General features: G+C 34.0%; 2 protein-coding genes and 2 long non-coding RNA genes across 6 annotated transcripts; 3 read left to right on the top strand and 1 right to left on the bottom strand.

Moving 5' to 3' along the window:
• Positions 1-1,457: 1,457 nt before the first annotated feature.
• On the bottom strand, positions 1,458-7,804 carry LOC113712484 (laccase-14-like). Its single transcript, XM_072067884.1, has 6 exons — positions 7,626-7,804; positions 4,516-4,667; positions 4,171-4,415; positions 3,911-4,039; positions 2,317-3,243; positions 1,458-1,772 (listed from the first exon to the last, which is right to left on the bottom strand). Exons 1-6 carry the CDS (start codon positions 7,716-7,718, stop codon positions 1,642-1,644), a joined length of 1,677 nt encoding a protein of 558 aa, XP_071923985.1. The 5' UTR covers positions 7,719-7,804; the 3' UTR covers positions 1,458-1,641.
• LOC113712485 (uncharacterized) lies at positions 4,667-7,147 on the top strand. 3 transcript variants are annotated; one of them, XR_011822022.1, is made up of 3 exons: positions 4,667-5,548; positions 6,060-6,168; positions 6,821-7,147. It is a non-coding gene; the product is annotated as an uncharacterized lncRNA (long non-coding RNA). The 3 variants fall into 3 exon arrangements; XR_011822023.1 differs by having other exon boundaries at positions 5,867-6,168; XR_011822021.1 differs by having other exon boundaries at positions 5,731-6,168.
• Positions 7,805-13,066: 5,262 nt separating the features above from the next.
• LOC113712632 (probable LL-diaminopimelate aminotransferase, chloroplastic) lies at positions 13,067-18,417 on the top strand. The gene is made up of 11 exons (XM_072067639.1): positions 13,067-13,189; positions 13,314-13,468; positions 13,620-13,702; positions 14,479-14,546; positions 14,994-15,110; positions 15,684-15,746; positions 16,109-16,213; positions 16,335-16,385; positions 17,025-17,345; positions 17,420-17,626; positions 17,844-18,417. The coding sequence occupies exons 2-11, from the start codon at positions 13,380-13,382 to the stop codon at positions 18,135-18,137; spliced, it is 1,398 nt and encodes a 465-aa protein (XP_071923740.1). The 5' UTR covers positions 13,067-13,189; positions 13,314-13,379; the 3' UTR covers positions 18,138-18,417.
• Positions 18,418-19,892: 1,475 nt separating this feature from the next.
• LOC140015501 (uncharacterized) lies at positions 19,893-21,571 on the top strand. Its single transcript, XR_011822140.1, has 2 exons — positions 19,893-20,436; positions 21,287-21,571. It is a non-coding gene; the product is annotated as an uncharacterized lncRNA (long non-coding RNA).
• The last annotated feature ends 425 nt before the right edge of the window (positions 21,572-21,996 follow it).

The following is a 21,996-nucleotide window of genomic DNA, read 5'->3' as shown; positions in this document are numbered from 1 at the left end:
TGTGTGTGAGAGATAATAATATGGTTGAGAACTTGAAACAACTATTGCGAGTAACAGAGGCTGTACATCTGTTTACGAGCACAGGCAAGTATTTAACAGAGGCTATCATGTGAATCATTTATTTACGTATTTTGGCTGAAGTGAGACTCCAAGCCTTACAAGAGTTACTATCAAGGGGAAATAGAAGGGAGATGGGATTAAGAGTCGAACCAAGGCTATCACGTTTATTGCGTTCTTATCAAGGGATTTGGTACCTTTTCAGTGGATTCTTTCTTCATTTTTCATAGTATACATTTGGATGCATGATATATATATATATTTTTTTTTCATTTACTAGAAAGGAATATGATCGTTTTAAATTTGACTAATCCCAACCCTTGTTAGTAAATGAAGATACATATTATGTATCTAAATATGTATCGTGAGAAATGGAAAGGGAACAACTGCAGAGGAGCCAAGTTCACAACTGAGTTGGTTTTGGGGATATTTTACGTTTTTTTCTTTAAGGGAGAAAGGGTTGTTCACCTAGCCAATATCCAAACTAGATGAGTTGGCTCTTGAGATGACATGAAATTTCTTTCTCTCAAATAAATGTGCATATAAAGATCTAATATTTGGTAGGGAATCAAGTCACCATGAGCTCCCTATTTAAGCTCTTACACTCTTCCCTTCCTCCTTCAAAAAAAGAAAACTCTTCCCTTTCCTGCCTGTCAGATAGATGCCCAGCCCACTTCCGTTCGGGCCTGTTAACAACAAATTGGAAGAAACAGCCCACCTGTTTTCCTTGTCAACCTAATGAGAAAACTGCATCCTTGTCCGGAGCTTTTAAGAGTCCATCAGTCGAGTTTGGATTTGCGGATTAGAGATTTATGGTGCGTGTATTTTTTTTTTTTTTTCTCGGTAAGTGGGTGATTTATGGTGCGTTGATAAAACTAAAATTTAAAATTTTAATTCATTAAAATTTTTTGCTTCTATGTTATTTTGACTCTATAAAATAATAAATCTTACATTTATCTAAAGTGATAAGTAAATAGCTTATTACTTATTTTTTTAAATATATTTTGCATAGAGAATTCAGAGTCATTTAATTGATTCAGACGTTTTATATTTTCTTATCAAATACATTTGAATATTTAAGATTTGAATCCATTAAATTTAAATATTGAATTTAGTTCTCAAACAATGTCCTAGATGCCAATGTTTAATAGTTACTTTTAGATATTTGCTTCGATGACAGCAAGAATATTTCTCATTCAACTCTCAAACTCATTTTTTTTTTATATTTGCATTACAATAGAGTGTAAAAATTTGATTCGAAACCTATCTCTCTTGACCAAAACTTCTTATTGGAATGGAAATTAACATCTTGCTAAAAATATAAGCATCATCACATGATCCATTGCTTTCGTATACAATATCATTTCCAAAAAAGAAAGCATAAGAAGAAGAAAACAAAATATCACATGTCAATGCTTCTCAACTTATTTTGTGTTGAACAATAACTTCAACACTACAATATTCATATTAGCCAAGAAAGAAAGCGTAACAATGCAAGATTTTTACTCTTGGTTGCTAGCAAATAAATGAAGTAAATTGCATCAAAGGGAGTATATCATTAATCTTGCAATTGGCCCAAGAGTATTAACATGGTGGCGCGTCTGGAGGTGGAGGAAGCATTTGTTGTCCTGGAAGCTTGCCATTTTTGGTAAGGAAGGCCATATCCATTCCCCAGGTTAGATGACGCTCAAGGTGGCAGTGCAACAGCCAGACTCCTGCGAAAACACGCATGACCTTATGAATAATAACATTCCTGTATGCTGTTTACTAGTAATTAAAGACTTTGAAGAGGCTCCATATACAAGACTTTGCAGCACTAAGATTTAAACTAAAATAGAAGTCAACATCTTCCATAAATTTAAAAGTTGTAACAGCAAGAAATTAAAGATCACTAGTAATTTATGGAAAACTGTATGCTGTTTACTAAAAACTTAAAGCACAATTATTACTTATAAGCAGGCATTAGAATTCTATGATTCGGGGGCTTAGTATTTCATAGTTCAAAGCTTCAATAGTTCTAACAACACATATCTCAATTTCTTAAGTTTGAAAGTTCTGTAAGTATTTCATTGCATTTCCAATACTAATTATGTTTTCTATACTTCTATTAGAGAACAAAATTAAATTGTGCTAGCTATGAAAGTCCAAATTTGTCGGCCATGAAAAAGTTAAAGCTGTCTTGGGTCAGCGCCTTTACGGGCTTTCCTATCTTTTTTGTCTTTGATAACAGAAAACTCAAAGAAAAGAAGTAACACGTACCAGGGTTATTTGCCTTGAATCTAATGGCGGTCCAACCATTTTTAGGAACAGCAATTGTGTTCATCAGAGGAGGGTCGACAAGATTATACTTTAAAGGGTCTTTTTCCTTGTCATGGTTTCCAATACCTGCACCAACTACATAGAAACTATGTCCATGTAAATGCATGGGATGATCTATTCCAGCAACCAAATTTGTTCCCTGGAACACAAGCTCCACACTGTTATTATATTCAAGAACCCTAACTCTAGTATCCCGGGTTGGATTTAGCAACGTTGCCGGAAGACTATCTGCAGTGAAATTGAATACGAAAGGTGGAAATCTGGGAAAATTTTTTCTAAAGACTCCTCTTAGGCTATAATAGTAAGCATGGAGTATATCAAACTGAGGTGAAACAAAACTTATGTTGTTTATGCTCGTTGCAAGTCGCTGCCCTCGAGGTCCAGCACAAGTGTTGTTTGCCTCACAAGGGCGTAAATTCACAGATAGTGTGAAGTAAAGCTTAGTGTCCACGTGTGTTGGAACATCAACTTTTCTTGCCAAGCTTCTTAGGCTCCACGTGAAATTAGTTGATGCTTTTGTATCATTAGACATTGGAAGGTTTGGGAAGACTGGTGGCGAAGACGGAGTATAATTTCCTATGTATTCTATGATAGCTGTGGTGGTGGTGTTGTCGGTTGTACTGTCATAAGCCTTAGCGGCCATGTAATAGTGACCAGGTTTTTGGTCGGCTTCTAGCAAGCAGTCAATGGTTTGGCCAGGGGATATGGCAACGTAGTCTGTTTTCAGTGGCCTCGTGTAGCTGCCATCTGATCCGACAACAGTGATTTTATGATTTGCTATGGAAACGAATAGGATGCTGTTCATGGCGGCATTGACCATTCGGAGCATGTAAGTTTTGCCATATTCCACTGCCAGCTTAAATGTGTCTGCAAGAATTTGTAAATATATAATTAAGATTTAGCGAATGAAACCAGTTGTATCATCGTGAAGAATTTGGTTGAAGTAGAACATTGATGTGAGGAGAGGATCATGAATTATAACAAGAACACGCAGTACAGTAGGAAGGAGTACGACGACCTAAAATAATTGCGGAGAATGATGAAGCAGAATGATGCAAAATAATGCGTGTAATTTGAGCAAAATAATTGTGATAGATACCTAAGGAGAAAAATAATAATGATTCTGAACAGTAGTTAAACAGTGACTATGAACAGGAATGTGATTATAAAAGCATCATCCGTACAAGGCGAAAGCGAAATATATTAGAGCTAGCAACTTTTAACAGTATTGACAATACGAACCGATCTATTAATTAGTTTTACTGCAAAACAATTGGAAGTCTACTCTACTTTCGCGTAGAAAAATTGTTCTACTTTGTCGGTTCCAAAATTCCACAAATCTGGACGGCAGAGCTACATGTGTGTGTGTGTGTGTGTGTGACTTTTTATTTGCATTATTTGGCCAACATGGGAAGTAGAAGTTCGGATGAAAGAGATGTGTGTCGGCCAAAAATTGGATATTCCTAAGTACTCTAACCTCATCCTCACTAATACACAAAATAAGAGAAATTCCTAAAATTTCGTGGCCACATACCTGGTTTTGAGCATGGATACAGATCACCAGGCTGACCATTTATCAAGAAAGCATCAGAATTGTTTGGGAATCCTCCATTACTTTTGAATTCGGTAAGAACCGCCTGTACATCACTCTTCCACCATTCTCCTGCAAGAAAACATCATCAAACTTAAACCTATAAATTGTTTTCTGACTTATTCATGTCAACGTACGCGCAAAAATATCGTAGCATTTGAGTATTATAACCAAAAACAAAACAAGAAGCAGACATTATATACCAAAGGTGATGGGCACTTCTGCATAAGGCCTAGGAAATGGATATGTGTCGCCTCTCTTGGGGTAAACACGGATCGCACCATGAACGGTTGCTCGAGACCAGTCACTATGAGCATGCCACCACATAGTTCCAATCTCATCAGAAAGCCTAATCTTTTGGCTAAAGGATTTTCCAGGCATGATGGGGCACTGAGTTATGTACGCGGGACCATCTGACCATGGATACATCGGCTGTTTCACTCCATGCCTATATATATATTTTTTTTATAATATACAACAAAAAAATAGTGATGCATTTTAGACTAGATCCTTGTGGAAAGAAGAAGAATTTTTGGCTGGGTATGTACCAGTGAATGGTGATGTTTTGGGTCCCTTTGTTATGGACGCGGATGATGGTGGTATCCCCTTCACGGATGTGAACAGTTGGTCCTGGAAATAGGCCATTTACTGTTAAAATGTTCTTAGTGCTGCAAAGTCGTGTATATGGAGCTTCTTTTATCTGCACGAGTGAGGTAAGTGGTATAAGTTGTGCTTCTATAAACATAATTGACAAAGCTTGAAACCTGACTACATGTAACTTTTCATAAAGGGGATATATCATACAAATGAATATTTAATTAACTTGGGTACGTAGTTTGTATCTCAATATCGAAGAAGGAGAAGTAGTTAATAGTGCATAAATTCAAGGGTGCTACTAGACCATGCTTGGGAATGAATAGAACTGAAAATTGAAATCATTGCAAATCTAGCTTTCCAAATCAAAGTCTCTAAAAAACAAAAAAAAAAAAAAAAAGTGAGAAATTGAGAAGCTACACCAATGGAAAGAATTGACCGGAAAATTGTTATGATGCCAAAAAAGAAAAAAAAATTTTGGTAATCATTAGCACAATCATGCATGAGATCACTTAATTAGTGATAATTATGGATGAGATAACCTTAAATTATACTTAGGGTATGTTTGGTTTCCCATGAAATTGAGATTTAGAATTGGAATTGGGGCCCCAATTCCAAATCTGTTGTTTGGATATTGCTTCGGTCAAAGAATTAGAATTGAATCTGAATTCTATAGGGTCCAATTCCATGATTTGAATTCTTTATTGGACCAAAAGAATTCTAATTCCAATTCCACAACTAAACCCTGCGAAACGGGTCTACACGCGGATCTTGTGGGTAAAAAATTAAAATCGGGTCAACTAGGTAAGCAGCTTCAGCCTCTGCTTCACTGACTCTTCTTCTTCCTCCTTCGGATTCCTCAAAACCCATTTCCCTTTTCCCCACTCCAACCCATCGATGGATTTCCAACGGCTTTTTCAAAATTGTCACCTGCGCTGCTCCGAAGCATGGCATTCACTCCACTGAAGCAATTGAAACTACTATCGGGTATCAAGTTGCTATCTTTATCTTTTGCCTTTCTAGAAAATCCAGATTGCTTTTTAGTGCACCTTGGACGAGTTTATTGCGGTTTCATTTTTTGTTCTCTCGGTTGCTGTTTTTTTTTTATTATTTGTTTTGCCATTTGTAGTGATTTTTTATTGTTTGAGGTTTTTGATGGATGGCGTTAGGTGGGTTTTGTTTCTGGTTAAAGTGGAGGGATATTTGGGCGGTTGGTTGTTGAATGTACTGAGTGAAGCTGCTGATCGGTTGCATCGTGGATACTTTACTGAATGTTTTGAAATTTCATCCTTTGATCTGTGATAGGGACTGTGATCACAAAGCAACCTAGGCTGGCTTATGGTTTGGATTTCCGTTCATGCCATTTGTAGTGAAGCACCTTTCTTGCCTTTATTTCTGTGTTATCCACAATAATCTGCACTGTCGCTCTAGTATGTTTTTCACTGCATTCCACATCTTCCACCATTGGTACTCTTGGTGATAGTGTACTTATGTCCAGAGTACCCCATTGATCAGAGAGCACTCTGCAGAAATCATCTAATTCCTGCATCTTCGGACAGCTATTGCTGCTAGAGAAAAAGGGATTGACAAAAGGGGCTCTACTGAAGGTTCTTTTCTTGTTTCGGATAGCTTGTTTATATATCTTTCTTTCTTTCAGCAGTAGGAGATACATACAGCTCCTATTTTCTGTCTTCTTGTGTTCTCGATTTCTTGCAATATTTGTTTTTTGGGTATCACTTCAGTTAATCTCGATGATAGAATAAGAGAATAGGAACCCAATGATTATTGTTGGACTTTCTGCGGTTGAAAGTGCCATTGCATTGATTAAGGACAAAGCTAAAGTTGTAGAGTCTTGATAAAGCTCCATCAAGTTAATACGTATTATTGAGTAGTGGATAAACTTTGACTAATGGGACCAACTCATTGACGTCTTGATCAACGAGCAGGGCCTAATTTTCAGCCTTTTTCTTCTGTTTGGTATATATAATCCAATCCCTACTTTTAATCTCTGTTTACCATAGTGCAGTAGAGCTTATTAAAGCATATGATTAAAAATTCAAGTACGGACATCCTTTTCTTATGCATTATTTTGCATGGAACTTGGCATGATTTGGGATATTTGCAGTGATAGGTATAGCTGTAATTTTTGTTTGAGAGTTTTCCAATAGCTAATTTGGTCTTTTGAATTAATAGCTAGTTTGGCATGATTTGGTCTTTTGACTTACCTTTTCTTATTGTTGTCATGATTTTGAATTGCAGAATTTTGGATATTGACATGGATAAAGAAGGAGGCGAGCAAAAAGCAAAAAAGAGAAAAGTGGTAGTTGCAAATTATATGGTAACAATAGCTACATTAGTAGTTTGGTGGCATGAGAAACATATAGTAAAGGAGCCTTACTTGGACTTTAAAGTAGCACGTGAAATATATCTAAGGCGTCTTTACTATGGAAACAATAGAGTTTGTGTAGAGCAACTTAGACTCAATAAACATTGTTTTACTGTTTTATGTACAAATTTAAAAGAGCATTGTGGGTTGACGGATACTAGAAATATTACTGTTGAAGAGGCAGTTGCAATGTTTCTCTATGTTCTTGCTCATAATTTTTTTAAGTTAGAATATACAATTATTTTTTATTTAATATAATTTAATTTTTTTAAAAAAAAAGAATTTTTTATTTTTGCAAAAAAGGAACTAATTTTTTTTCTTTTAAAGCTTTATTAACAATTAGTTAAATGCAAGAAAAAATAAATTATTAAAGGTACTAATTGGTTTTTTCCTTAAAGCTTTAGTAACAATTAGCTAAATGTTAAAAAATTATTATATAGTAAAAAAAAGAAATTTTTTACGTAAGGAAATATTAGTTGGAAACAATTCTAATTCCTAATGAATTCTTCTCTCATACAAACAAAGAATTTGGAATTTCAAATAAATTCCGTATCAATTCTATGCATTTCCCAAACGAAAGAATTGAAATGACTTGGAATTCCAATTCATAGAATTCCAATTCTATAGAATTTCAATTCTAATTCAATTCTAATTCTGTAGAACCAAACGTAGCCTTACTATAAATGTATAGCGATGCATCATGGCTTGGCTAGGTAGAACATGACTAGACAAGAGCAGAAACACAGCCCAAGTGAAGATGAAACCTTTCATGATTGACCACCCCCACTTAGTCACATAGAAATGGAGTGCGTATGATTCTATTTCACGTTTTGTAATGAAAAATTGCTTCCCTATTTGCACAAACCCTTAGAGTATTTATAAAGTTTGGCTATTGAGAGGACAACACATCCAGGTAATTTTCATCCACAAGCACGAAGACATTAGTTAGAGGATCACTTCTTCCTTTCATAATACGCGTAAGCAACAGGTCTTGTCAATGTCTTATGTCTTCAAAGTTGCTTTATCGGTTGAGATCATTAAATATTTGAGGTACGTGAGTGAACGCGAGGCCTCTCCTTGAATTTTCTTCTTTCATTTGCATGGCCTGCGAGTGTGATGGAGAATTTGAAATTGACAATCGCGAGGCTATGATATTTTTATTCTTTTTTCTTTTGCTCTTTGCTTTCACGTTTTAATAATTGAGGTTGAGATTTCAATACTTACTAGTTCCGGATTCTAGTTTTCCTTCCTCCTATCTGATTTTTAAATCCCACTCCTCTTCTAGTAGAAAAAATTTTAAAAATCGATTTTCTCAACGTAAAATAAGCCTCACGCCACTCCACATGTAGTCTTGTTTGGATTACCATTTTTTCTAAAAAAAAAATTTACGTTTTTTATGAACGTATTTTCAATTAATTTTTTACTTTATATACATCAAATCGTTACTGTACAATTTTCTATAAAAATCCCAAAAAAATAGAAATCCAAGATTTACATTTTATCCTCATTATTGTTTATTTTGAAAATTTTGCATTTATTTGCCTACGTAATGCTTATAGAGACTGTTAGTCAACTTGGACAAAAGTCAAGGAATCCAGTGTCCCGTCGGTGGACGAGTAAATCACCTCTAAATATAGATTACTTCTAGCCGCTAAATGTATTTGGATGTGATTAAGTTACGGACCTAATATAATTTGTTATCTCTATATTTTAGCCATATCCCCCCTTATTTTGTAGATAGTTTCGAAAACCAAGTCCTCCTCCTATTTCCATTTTCACTAAGAACATAAGGTACTAGATAGTGCATAACATGTTGAGGTCATTAGAGACGACTAAGTATGGGGTAAAAATGTTAAATAAAAGTTTTGAATGTTCAAAGATATCAACGAAGAAATTAGGGTTGCGTTTGGATTGCATTTTTCATGGATTTTTCGTTGAAAAATTACTGTAGCGATTTGATGTATGTGAGGTAAAAAAATGATAGGGAAATGTGTTCACGGAAAACAAGACCATTTTTCGGTGAAAAATGACTATCCAAGCAACAAGGCCTAATACCAACATAAAGGGGAAGATTGGGTGCTCAAAATTGTAATAAAAGGAAAAGTCAAACCGGTAGAGGATCTTTGAAAGATTGTGTATTTCTTGTTTAGAATGGCCGAATTGATATCCTGAATGAAAATTTTTCGAGGTTTCGTGTTATAACCAAAAAAAAAAAAAAGAAAAAGTTGAACCCCGTTGGGAAGGGCGATTAGAAACTTGCCCTTGTTCTTCCCCAAAAGAAGATAGAGAAGCCAGTCATACGAATACCAGTCCAAATTGCTGGCAGTACGATTCCGGCAACCGACAAGAAGACTCCCAGCTAATGCTACCGAATTTGTTTCAGCTGCCGTCATAGCACAATCAAAGAGGAAATGAAATATCTGGTAGTACTTGGAGATGGGCAGACCAACAACTAAAATTGGACACTTGCTCCTCATTATTGAGGAAAGGAAACATTTGCGTGCTGTCACTTTAAGAAAGTTTCCACCAGACGAATCATATTTAATTCATGCATGCATGGAAAATTGAGTCCTGCTCTAGGTAACTTGATTGTTGACATTTAGTATGAAGGAGTGAACCATTGCATCGAGCCCAGAAAGGGTTTACATCATCTTTTGAAGTCTCGTCTTCCATTTGGCAACCTGCGGCTGCGGATCGATGAATGGCGGTTTCCAATCCCGCACGCAGTAAATTTCTTGGTGGCCTAACAACCGAGCTGAAATTCCTATAATCAGAAAGTCCACTATGGCTCCCCGAATTCTTATCTATAATCGTACAGGGGCAATGAGTTACTTGTGCAACAAAAACAAGTAATGTCCATTGATAATATCTTCAAGCTGAAAGTGGTCCTGGCTGCAAATTAAAAGCAGTTGTCTTTTGGTGAAAAATGCAATTGACTTGTACTGTCGTCACATTGTTGGATCCTAGTCATATTTATATTAAGGATAAATTACTTTTTATCACCTTCCAGTTTGGTGCTTTGCCACATAAGTCCCCTATAGTTTAAAAACATATAAATAACCTCGTCATGGTTTGGTTTAAAGGGTCACCGTTAGTTTTAAATCAACAGTAAAAAATCAAAATCAAAATTGACAAATTTAATTACTTCTTTTAAATTGACAAAAAAAAAAAAACTTTGTAGGCACCAATGATTAATGGAATCTAAATCGACTTGATATCATTAAATTAATCATGCATAATTAACTAGATGAAATTAGTCAGCCATAAATGGACAGTACATATTACTAATTTGTTTCAAGCATAAGTGCTCTTACGGCAATAGTAAGAAAACTAGTAACTAAGTCGCCAACAATTCCGGTTAAGGATGGCTGTCCTAGGACAAATTGGACAACTTTCATATAAATGTAATTCTTTTCGGAGACTCCAGCAAGAGAAAAAGAGTTAGATTCAAATAAAAAACCTCACAGTAATATGTTTAGTATTTATACTAGCTAAGCTGGGTGTTGGAGGGACATACATGAACATAAATTTAGGATTAAACGACATACAATTAAGTCCATTTTTAAGATGTCCTTTAACATTCAATGGACAAATGGGTCAGGGCATTGTCACAAAATAGCTCAAAAACTTGGGCTCGTCGAGTTTGTCTTTAGAAATGGGTCGGATGGTTTGGTGATGGATCTCTACTTTCCTTGTAGCCAGAAAGGAGACAATAATGTTGAACGCCGAACCTTCTTGAAATTTAAGCCGTGTCCAATCTAAAGTACGGACCAGACCCATTTCAACTACACGGACAACATTAGACGAGATTGGGTTGGGTGTGTAAATGAAAAGATATCATAAAATTTTGTATTATTTTTAGGGTTATTATCACTTTACCCCCTTTAACTATATCACTACTATCAGTTTACCCTCTAACGTTATCTTTTAGTCACTTCACTCTCATAAGTAATTCAACTTAACATGTTAAGAAATTTTGAACAAAAATACTCTTTTATTCTATAGCATTAACACAATGGTATTATTACTTTATTCCTTTAAATTACAGTGATATGATTGATTTAATTCCTAACATTATTTTCTAAGCATTTCATTTTATCGTTAATTTAACTAGTATGGTAAAAAAAGAATTGAGATCTCTCTCTCTCTATCTTTCTCTCCTCCTCTCTCGATCTTTCTATTTTTTTAATATTAATAAGATTGCCAAGAAGAAAGAGATTAATACTGTGACTTTTTTTTTCTTAATATTAAAGAGGAGAAGAGCCACTCTAAAATTTTTATTATTTTTATTATACAAATAGAAGGATACTTTCTTCTAAAATTTTTTAACTTACTAAATTGGTTTAATGATGGGATAAAATTTCTAAAAAATAACTATATGGGGTCAATTAATAATAAAGCTAAAGTTTATGGGGGTAAAGTGATAATAATTTTAAGAGCTAAATTTGTCTTTTTAATTTATTTAACAAATTCTGTTAAATTTTACAGTTAGTTTGGGGATAAAGTGACTAAAAGATAACGTTAAGAGGAAAATTGATAGTGGTATCGAAGGTTAAGGGGGTAAAGTGATAATAACTCTTATTTTTAATGTTATTTGCACTCTATATTTTATTATTTATACTTCCACCATTTGATATATTATATAGTTTATAAATGAAAATCATATAATAAAAATGATAATGAAAATGCAAATAACAAAAAATAGAGTATAAATAACTTTTCCTTTTTATTTGTAACATTGTTATATACGAAATAGAAAGCTGATTGAAAGAAATAAAATTTATGTATTTAAAGAAATTTTTTGTATTTTACTTAAAATTTTCTTCTAGTAGAGTAGGGTAGAATTTAAGAAATGGGAAGGGAATTGATATCCAGAAACCTTTCAATACAAAACATGTTTGCAATACAAGCAAAATAATAATTGGAATAATTTTGATATATATGAGATAAAAGATGATTGAAACATAAAAAGTTAATTTAAAATATATGTTTGTAATATTAGCAACATAATATTTGCAACAATTTTGGTGTCCAACACACTCAATATTACAGAAACTGCAAAATCCCAGCGTCATTCATCGTAGGGGTGGCAATCAGGTCCAAATCAGGTTGCCGGGTCAGGTTGAGACCCATGTATAACAGAAAATCGCTGACCCGAACCTGACTCGACAATCCGAAACGGGTCAGGATACCTGCCATAAACCCGAAAATTTCAGGTTGGTGGGTCAACCAAAATGACCGAAATTTAATTTTAATTTATTAATTTACCATTGTAATTTCTAATAAAACCAATTTCGCACAAAACTAATTACATAATCAAGTAATAAATTTTTAAATAAATAATCCCAAACCAAATCTAAAATAAATTAAACACCATAAAAGTATTTTATTCCAAACCAAATATAGAGATAAATTAAAACAGTATAAAAGTAAAAAATAATATAATACATTATTTATCCAAATATAATAATTTCAACTTCACACAAGTTAAATAAATTCATTTAGAATTAAGTGATTAATGCATTTGAAAAAAAAAAATAACTTAGTTTAGTTAGATAAAATAATTATTATATTTATTAAATTATTTTTAATTTGTAAACGGGTCATACCGAGTCACATACGGATTGACCTGAATCGGCCCGTTTTCTTTTCGGGTTCTTCGGGGTTCCACCCAAATCTGACTCGAACTCGCGAAATTTCAACCCAAATCCATTAATTTCGTGTAAGGTTTGTATCATGCTTTCAGGTCGTGTCGAAAATTACCACCCCTAATTCATCGCTGCCCAGTGCCTTCTCACCCCTAAAGCCAATCCCCCCATCTCCTCCTTTTCCCCTAATTTCTAGCCACCTCAACGGCCTTTCTCCTCCATTTTACAGGGTTGTCGAAAAATCCACAAACTATAGCCAAAAGAGGTAATACCAGCGCTTCTTGTTTTTTGCACAAAAAAAAATCTTTTTTTTAAACAAAATCCTTTCTTTTTTAAGTTAAATTAGCTCAACAGGTAAAATTCAGATTCACAAAGGCAATGTTGTTTGTTCAATTAATTTTATTGGAGTCTGCGGATATTATTTTCTCATGGAATGAAATAATTTGGACACATTTTAATATTTCAGTATCATTTGGGACAAACTTTTGGTCTTCTTTCCTAAACTCTTTCTCATTGAACTACAAAAATACCAAAATTGTTCTAAAGACAAGGTGTGGGTAAAGGGACATTTGAGCAAAAGCAGGGAGGTTTAAGGTAAATAATCCCATAGTTGGCTGAGTTCTAGGTTTTGCTTTGGCTTAAAACCATCCTTCAAAATTTGTCCAGGTCGTCTCCGTAATTCTTATTGCACATGTTGCTGATACTCCACACTATTCAGTCTTGGCAGCTTATCTAGCAGAAGCAGCAAAGGAAAATATTTGAGGAAGAAGATAGAAAGAAAAAGATGCATTGTATTCAGCACAATCCTTCTACCACATCACTTTCTTCCTCTGCTTCATCTATACATGGCCAGAATAAATTTAGCGATATCAGGTGTGCTTTCTTACCCTCTTTGGTTTGTTTATGGTTCCTCATGAAAGATAAGAAATTGAAAAAGGATGAACTTCTTTTTTCTTTTTAGTTTCCCTAAGTCTGGAGTTAAGCTATATGGGTTTGTGGAGTAATTTGGGAAATTGTATTGCAGGACTCAGAGCATTTCAGTTCGGGGGAGAGATGGTGGTAGGAGTATGATTAAGTGCATTGCAACTTCTTCATCTGAGAAAACTGGTATTATTAATGCCTATGCCTCTTTTTCTTTTTCTTGTTCTTTTTTTTTTGGGTGTTTTTTTAATTGATTTTTTGTTTTTTGTTGGATGGTTTGTGTAGCTGTTGTTTTCTTGCATTGACGCTACCACTAAATTTGGAATTTTTTTTAAGTAGTGAATTTTTTCGGGATTGTGTGGGCTTTGTTTAAAAAGATTTTAATTGAATATTGTGAGTTTTGATGATTGTAAAAATGTATTGCACATTTTATTCGGTTCCTGAAAGTATGGAAGTCAATGTTTGCAACATTTTGGTAGATATTTCAAATATTAGAAGGTGCATGAAATTAGGATTTCTGGGGTCAAATTTCGGTAATCCAATGTCATTAATATAAGGCTGATGGATGTACATTTATACTGGGTGAAAATGAACATATGTCCAGATGTATCACAATTATATATTTCAAGTTGGAATGGACAGTGGGCTTTTTGTTGGTAAGTGCTCGTGCTGTGGGATGTTATTTAGTTTAGAGACTGCAATGAGTCAAGGATCAGGGACATACATCTATGCTTGGTGAACATGCACATGTTGTTTGAAAGTTATTTTGTGTAAAAATGGCAAGTTGGAGACGACAATTCTGTTTCGTGATAGGTGCTTATGTCATCAATCATGTCCTTTATACATGAGAATTTGTACATGTGAATGTTAATTAATGTGATGTGCTGCTTTTCAGGATATGTATGCATGTTTTGGTTAAATGCTTTTCTGAAAGCTAATAGGATTCTTGGTGTTGTATGCAGCTTACAAAACACAGGTTTCTCGTAATGAAAACCTCGCTAAACTCCAAGCTGGTTATTTGTTTCCAGAGGTCTGTCTCAATGCACTCATTCTCTCTCTCAACTTTTGGGACTTCATATGGTGCATTACTCTTGTTCTGCTTACTATTAATGCATTTTTATTGTCCTCAAAACAGCAATTAATTTTTCTGATATATGCTTGGTAGCATATTATTTTTATGGTCCAGTCTCAGATGGAAGTGTCTGGACACAAATGCAGATATGTGTGTGTACATGTAAATGTATATGTACGTATATGTGTGTTTGTGTGTGTGTATATTATATAGAACATACTAGGATGAGACAAAAGAGATTGACTTAGAGAATCAGTGTCATATACTTTTCGTTTTGAATGCATAAGTTGATATATGATACCTTTTTTTTCTTAGTTTGAACTTTGTTGCTAGTGAACACTTTTTTGTCATTAGTCTTGGTGTAATGAAAGAATATGGATTGTGATTTTTTTTTTTGGGAATCAGATTGCTAGAAGGAGGGCTGCACATTTGTTAAAGTACCCTGATGCCCACGTGATCAGCCTTGGGATTGGTGACACCACAGAGCCCATTCCACAAGTGATAACAACAGCCATGGCTGAGGTACCACTATTAATACTAAAGTGAATTCTCATCAATTTAGAAGAGCAATTTTCGCATTTCTAAGTTCGTGGACTTTCATACCAAGTCAAACATAAGTTGTTTGATTGTTGGATGGTAGTCTAATTTTATATTATATCTGCCGATTTAGAGACTGCTGGAAAAGCAATACTTTCTCTCTTTTGGTGGGAATATTTTGGAACCTGTTGAAATGGGACATTGTTTAACGTACCATATGCCCCTAATCTAAGTTGGAGTTGGTGAATGAATTGCAGTATGCTGGGTTTCTATGTATGATGATTTTACATATTTGCACCTCGCAGTTGCATTTTAATTCCTTTATCATTAGTGGTGGTGATAGGTCAGTAATTCGATAGTTATGGCCCTTTTAACTTCCTCCCCCTCGTTACCTCATCTTAGATACTATTGCACAAGGGCAATCTCATGGTATAAATATTTTTAATTTCAAAATTGCCATCGACGGTGTTCTCTGTTAGGCTGGTCCAGGGTTTGTGTTGATTGAAATATCCTGTGATCAAAGTTGATTTTGGCTTTTCTGTTTTCCCATTATTACAGAGGTCACGTGCATTGTCAACAGTTAAAGGTTATAGTGGTTATGGAGCTGAACAAGGTGAAAAAGTATGTTAAGATCTTCTCCATCTACTTGTCAATTTCGATATGCTGCAGTTTTGATCTGCCAGGAACTTTATCTCACTGTTAGACATGTTTCTTAATCTCTTCAATTCCTTTCTCACTTATCACGAAGCTGGTGAAATAGATTCTGTGTATTTTCTCATATCATTGTATAGTCTTGCGATAATGCCAACCAATGAAAGAGAATAACCATGGGATGAAATATTACATCCCCAGAATTTAAATATTTCATAGAGAATGTACTCTTGTAATACTTCCACATTATTTTCTCTTGTAGTTATAATGTAGAGGAATGATGATGTTTTCCAAAAGAGAAAGATTAATGCTTGTATTGTTGACTTGTGCAGCCATTGAGAGCTGCAATTGCTTCAAATTTTTATGCAGATGTTGGCATTGAGGAAGACGACATATTTGTGTCAGATGGTGCAAAAAGTGATATATCTCGTCTCCAGGTTTGGCTGTTTGATCCACATCTTTTTTTGTATATTTTGAAATTTTTATTTTTCTGTCTGAATGGAATTTGTCATGTCGGATGATGTTATAATTTAATTTAGTCTGGCTTCTTTTCTGCAGGTCCTTTTTGGGTCTAAGGTTACCATGGCTGTCCAAGACCCCTCATACCCGGTAATGTTTTTAAAAAATGGTTCACAAAATACAAAAGAAAATGGTTCTCCTTTTGCAGCAGTAGTAAATGGTCCTATTTTTCTTCAAGATTTAACATTCTTTGACAACTTTAATCAGAGATGATCTGGCTTGGTCAATGCGGAAAGTGGTCTTGCTTTCTTTTATTTTCTTTGAAAGTCATTTGCTTCCTGTGTAGTTGACCATCTTTAGATGAACTTTAAAGTATATTTTTAGTTTCAAAACATTAGATCTCAAGTTAAATCTGATAGGTACATTTCACTATAGATTTTGTTATGTCGCAGTGAGGTCCTTGCCAACATAATACCTCCCTTGTTTTTGAGCGCATAGATTTGTGATGCTTACGTAGAATATGTAGCATTAAACAAAGGCAGCGAACAAATCAACAAATAAGATGAAGAAATAAAACAAAGGGAAATGATTCTTAACAACAGAGAATGCATGGCTGTTTTGTGCAAGTGTCTTAGAATTTGTCAAGTGGTTATGGCCGATTTTTAATCTGAATCTGGAAGTGGTTAGCTGATTATGGGAAGCAGAAAGCTTAAACCACAAACCACTTTGAACTAGGAAACTTTTGCTTTTATTCGGAGGTTTATATTCTTATCTTTGTTTCTGCTCCAGGCCTATGTGGATTCAAGTGTTATTATGGGCCAAACTGGACAATTTCAAAAGGATGTTGAGAAGTACGGAAAGATCGAGTACATGAGGTGCAATCCAGAAAATGGTTTCTTTCCTGATTTGTCCAAGGTTTTTCGCACAGACATCATATTTTTTTGTTCGCCAAACAATCCAACTGGTTCTGCTGCATCAAGGGAGCAACTAATTAAATTGGTACAGTTCGCAAAGGACAACGGATCCATCATAGTTTATGATTCTGCATATGCGATGTATGTCTCTGAAAACAAACCACGATCCATTTTTGAGATTCCTGGAGCTAAAGAAGTAAGTAGAGAATAAGTGGCTAAAGTTTGCATCTCTACTTAAAATGCACAGTATCTGAAGTATTGCACTTGCAGGTTGCAATTGAAGTTTCCTCGTTCTCCAAATATGCTGGTTTCACTGGAGTACGTTTAGGATGGACTGTTATTCCTAAAGAGCTCTTATATTCGGATGGGTTTCCTGTGGCCAAGGACTTTAACCGCATTGTATGTACTGCTTTCAATGGTGCTTCCAACATTGCTCAAGCTGGTGGTTTGGCATGCCTTTCACCTGAAGGCATCAAGGTCAGTTTGATGTTTCTCGTTCAATCATTATTAGATAGATGATAGGAGACACAAAAATGCTGCAATAACCATGAAATTAAAATGGAATTCCCCAACTGTGGGAAAAAAGAAGGAAGCAATTTAGAAAAGTTGCTTTCTAGTTTTCTTCCTTGGTCACTTTCAGAGGACGATAATACTATCCTGCTTTCCCTAATTGACAAACTTCTGGTATATTCAGGCCATGCAAGATGTGGTTGGTTTCTACAAGGAAAATACTCAGATCATAATGGACACGTTCAATTCCCTTGGATTTAAGGTTTATGGAGGGACAAATGCCCCATATGTCTGGGTACATTTTCCTGGACAAAGTTCCTGGGACGTATTCAATGAAATTCTGGAGAAAACCCATGTAGTGACTACTCCAGGTAGTGGATTTGGACCTGGTGGTGAAGGTTTCATTAGGGTGAGTGCCTTTGGAAACAGGAACAATGTATTGGAAGCCTGTAGCAGATTCAAGCAGCTTTACAAGTGAGAATTATTTGTTTGTGTTTCTGCTTGATCTGTAACGGTGTGAAGTAGACTATAAATTGTTGAGCTTTCATTTCTCTCTCATTCGTGAGATAGATAAAAGCTAAAGAAATGAGCCCTTTTCATTTTCTCCTAAACTTTCAAGTATCAAGAACGAATTTTTCCTTCCTGTTGTTCTGTAAACAGTCGTCTATTCTTTCTCCCTACCCTAGGGGGCGCCCTCCTCCCTCCTCTCTTTTGACTCAGAGAAATATAAATAATCAAGGAATTAGCTTTGATCGTCACTTTGCACTTGAGACACATTATTATAACGAATTCTTGAAGGTTACTTCACCATGAGGTCACATCCAACATATGTATGGGAACTAGATTTTGTTTGGAAAATTTCAAGTATCCTTGCCATAACAGGAGCTTTTGTTGCTTTAACATTTTATATATGCTGCGTTTTTTAACTAGACAAGAATTTGAGTAGTAGAATCCAAAATTGGCTATGCAGCTTTTTCTTGGTGAAATCGTTCCATTGTTCATGGTTGACAGTGCTGATGTAAGTGGTACCTTTCAAATAGAGGTGTCAAAATGGGTGACTTGAGTGAATTTGGATTGGTTAAAATGGATAATAGGTATAAGTGAGCTAACTCATTTATATCCATTTAATTAGATGGGTGTAAATGGTTAAGTCAATAAATAAATGAATTGGGTAACTCAATTACTTATTTATAATCCATTTATTTTAACTTTTGGTAAACTCATTTAAATTCATTTTTACAAACTAAGTTATCAATTTATATCACCCTTTGCAACCATTATTAGTTTTAAATATTTACTTATAATGCTCAATAATTCTAATTGCCAATGCATTCATACTTTATGTCATAAAATTACATACTATTTAATAATTGAACAATAAAAATATAAAAATTGGAACGAAATACTATAAAAGTTAACATAAAAACTTAATTCAAAAATTTTGAAATCCTAGCATTTTTTTTGTATGTAAATTAAATTTTATTTTGGAAAGGTAGGAAAAGAGGCTAAAACTTTTCATAAATTAGTAATGCTGAAAAATGAGCAAGTTAACAAACTAAGAGAAAATAAAATGATAGAATAAAACTAACAAATCATAATAATAACGAAGCAAAAGTAGTTAATATCATGACAAAATGAAAAATCTGAAAAAAAAAAAAAAAAAAAGTGGAGGAAGAGAGGAGGTTTGGAGGAAGACAATTTTAAATGAATTAATGGGTAACTCATTTTTACCCATATGTAAAAACTTAAGATATCCATATTCATCTATTCATGGACAGATATGGATAAATTTATTTAAAATTTTAAAAAATATCTTAAAATATATTCTAGAAACTCTTTTACTTTTAAATATTCCAAAATATTTTCTAAAAATATCCCAAACTTTCCAATTTGATTAGGCCACGGAAAAGATCTTCTGTATCTCAACGCACATTAATGAGTGTGTTTGGACAGGAGATTATTTGTCCAAATTTATTTATTTACATCACTATTACAATTTTTAATATACCTTTTTTATCTTCACAATTATCTTTTTATCTCATATACAGCACATCACAAAAAGTTTTATAGTAATTATTTCAAATAATCTCCTGTCCAAACAAGGGCGGATTTACAGTGGGGGCACTGGGGGCACGGGCCCCCACTGCCCTCCTTAAATTCCTCTAATACTCCTATAATTTTGATATAATTTTAATGGTGCCCCCAGAATTTTTAAAAAAAAAAATGAAAGAATGGGTCACAAAATTTATATCATTCACTTTCTTCCTCTAAGGACCAAATATCAATTATATCAGTCATTACTTTTGGTCCCCACTCTCCAAGTTCCCTTTACTCCTGTGGTCCCCCATTTCACTTCACAACCCACGACTCCTCTTCTTCCACACCCAACTAACTACTCTTTCTTTTTATTACTTCATCCAATCATCATTAATCATTTACTTCCTTTGTCCCCATTCCCCAATTTTCTTTTCCTCTTTTGCCTCTTGGTTGTCCCCACTGAAAATGGTCTCTCCCATCAAATAGTCCGATCCTGGTTTTCCTGTCATGAAAATGGTGTTGTTGACTACTTCAAACAGTGTTCCATTAAAGGAGTAGGCTTTTTGAAAACCAAGACCTACTTTCTTCAGTTCAACCGCAAGAAACCAGTCCTTGAAGATGACTTCTTTCCAATTAAATAACGTGATACGGGGCACAAAGGAAGTAAAGGGACCCGAGTCTGCCACAGTGCCACTGATTTGCAATTCTTTTCACCAATTTTGGGAGACCATTGAAATCAGGTTTTAAACAATTACTTATTATTATTATTATTTTAAATTTGTTTGCAAATATATTTCTAGAGCATGAGATTATTACTGTTTTAGAGAAATTTGAAAATTGATTAGTTAATGTAATAACTAATAAATGGGTTATTTGATATTTGATAAATATTTTAACTTGTGAAATGGTGATTTTATAGATTTATAATTTATTTTTTATTTTCCATGATTAGTTTCTTATTTGGAGTTAATGTAATGATGAATAGAGGGCCATTTGACATATATTTTAACTTTTAAATTATTCTTATATGGATCCTTTTGTCTAATTAACTTGATTAGGTTCATATATTCTAATTAATGATTTGATATAGTAATGAATGAATAAGTTGTGATTTGATATAGTAATGATATGTTGTGATTAATGATTTAATAAATAATTTTAACTTGTAAAATAGTTTTTGGATAGATTATTAGATTTTATTGTACATTTAATATTTTAATTGGATTAGTATCTTATATATTGATTTTAATTTCTTTAGCTATGGAGAGATATTTCAAGAGGAAATCAATGGAAAAAGAGCCATCTAATAAAGAAGAAGCCAAGGATAATGAAGGTGCAAAAAATGACAATAAAAGAAGTTTTTAAATAAAATTATTATTACATTAATAATTTTGAGTTTGTCTTTTTATGTTTTTCATGGAATATACATATCAATTGTACTTGTTAGTGAATTTATTTAGTTTTTGCTCAAAAAATTAAAAAAAGAGTAGATAAAAAATTTTAGTATTATTTGTGCCCCACTAAGATTTTTTTCTGGCTCTGCCCCTGTGTCCAAACACACTCAATTGTTTTTCTTCTTTCTTTGCGTAGGGGGAATCTGTATCTTACTTCTGAAGAATCAAGAATTCATGTAGCAAAATCAAAAGCCCATGCGAAAGCGTTATCATTGAGGTTTCAAAAGTCGGCAGGATGCCGTGACTAGAAGTGGCAAAATGGATATATGGTTGATAAATGGTTTTAGTTAAATGGATTGTGGATCAAATTGATCCAATCCAATTAAAACCATTTAATAAATGGATCTAAATGGATGTCATTTAAATGGATAGTGTAAACCATGATCCATCCATTTATCCATTTACTCTCCCAAATCCTAAATTTAAGATCAAAATGTTTTTTTTCCAAAAAATACATATCCCCAAAGTTCTATCCTTGAATCACCTAAAACCTTTTGGTAATAACAAATGCTTGTACTACTACTCTATTTCAGTTCTTCATAAAATTAGTTTAATTCCAAGAAAATTTAACTGTTGTGGTCAATTTAACCTTTCGTCATTACTTTAAGTATCATTTTGTAAAGTAATGAACAATTAAGAACTTGGCCATATTTTTATAACTTTTGAATGAATTGAATACGGCTTTACAGTGAAAAAAAGTTTACGTTTCCAATTTTTTGCACTCCTGTTCAAGAGTGATGTCTTGAATAAAAGTGGAGTTCTAATAAGAAATCTTATGTTATTTGACAAGTAAAATATTTGCATCACATGTGCACGTAGTACCTAAAAATGTATGAAACTCCTTAT

Source organism: Coffea arabica, chromosome 10e (assembly GCF_036785885.1).
Source record: "Coffea arabica cultivar ET-39 chromosome 10e, Coffea Arabica ET-39 HiFi, whole genome shotgun sequence".
Classification (NCBI taxonomy): domain Eukaryota; kingdom Viridiplantae; phylum Streptophyta; class Magnoliopsida; order Gentianales; family Rubiaceae; genus Coffea; species Coffea arabica.
Note: the sequence above shows the minus strand (reverse complement) of the source record. Positions and strands in the feature narration are given on the sequence as shown.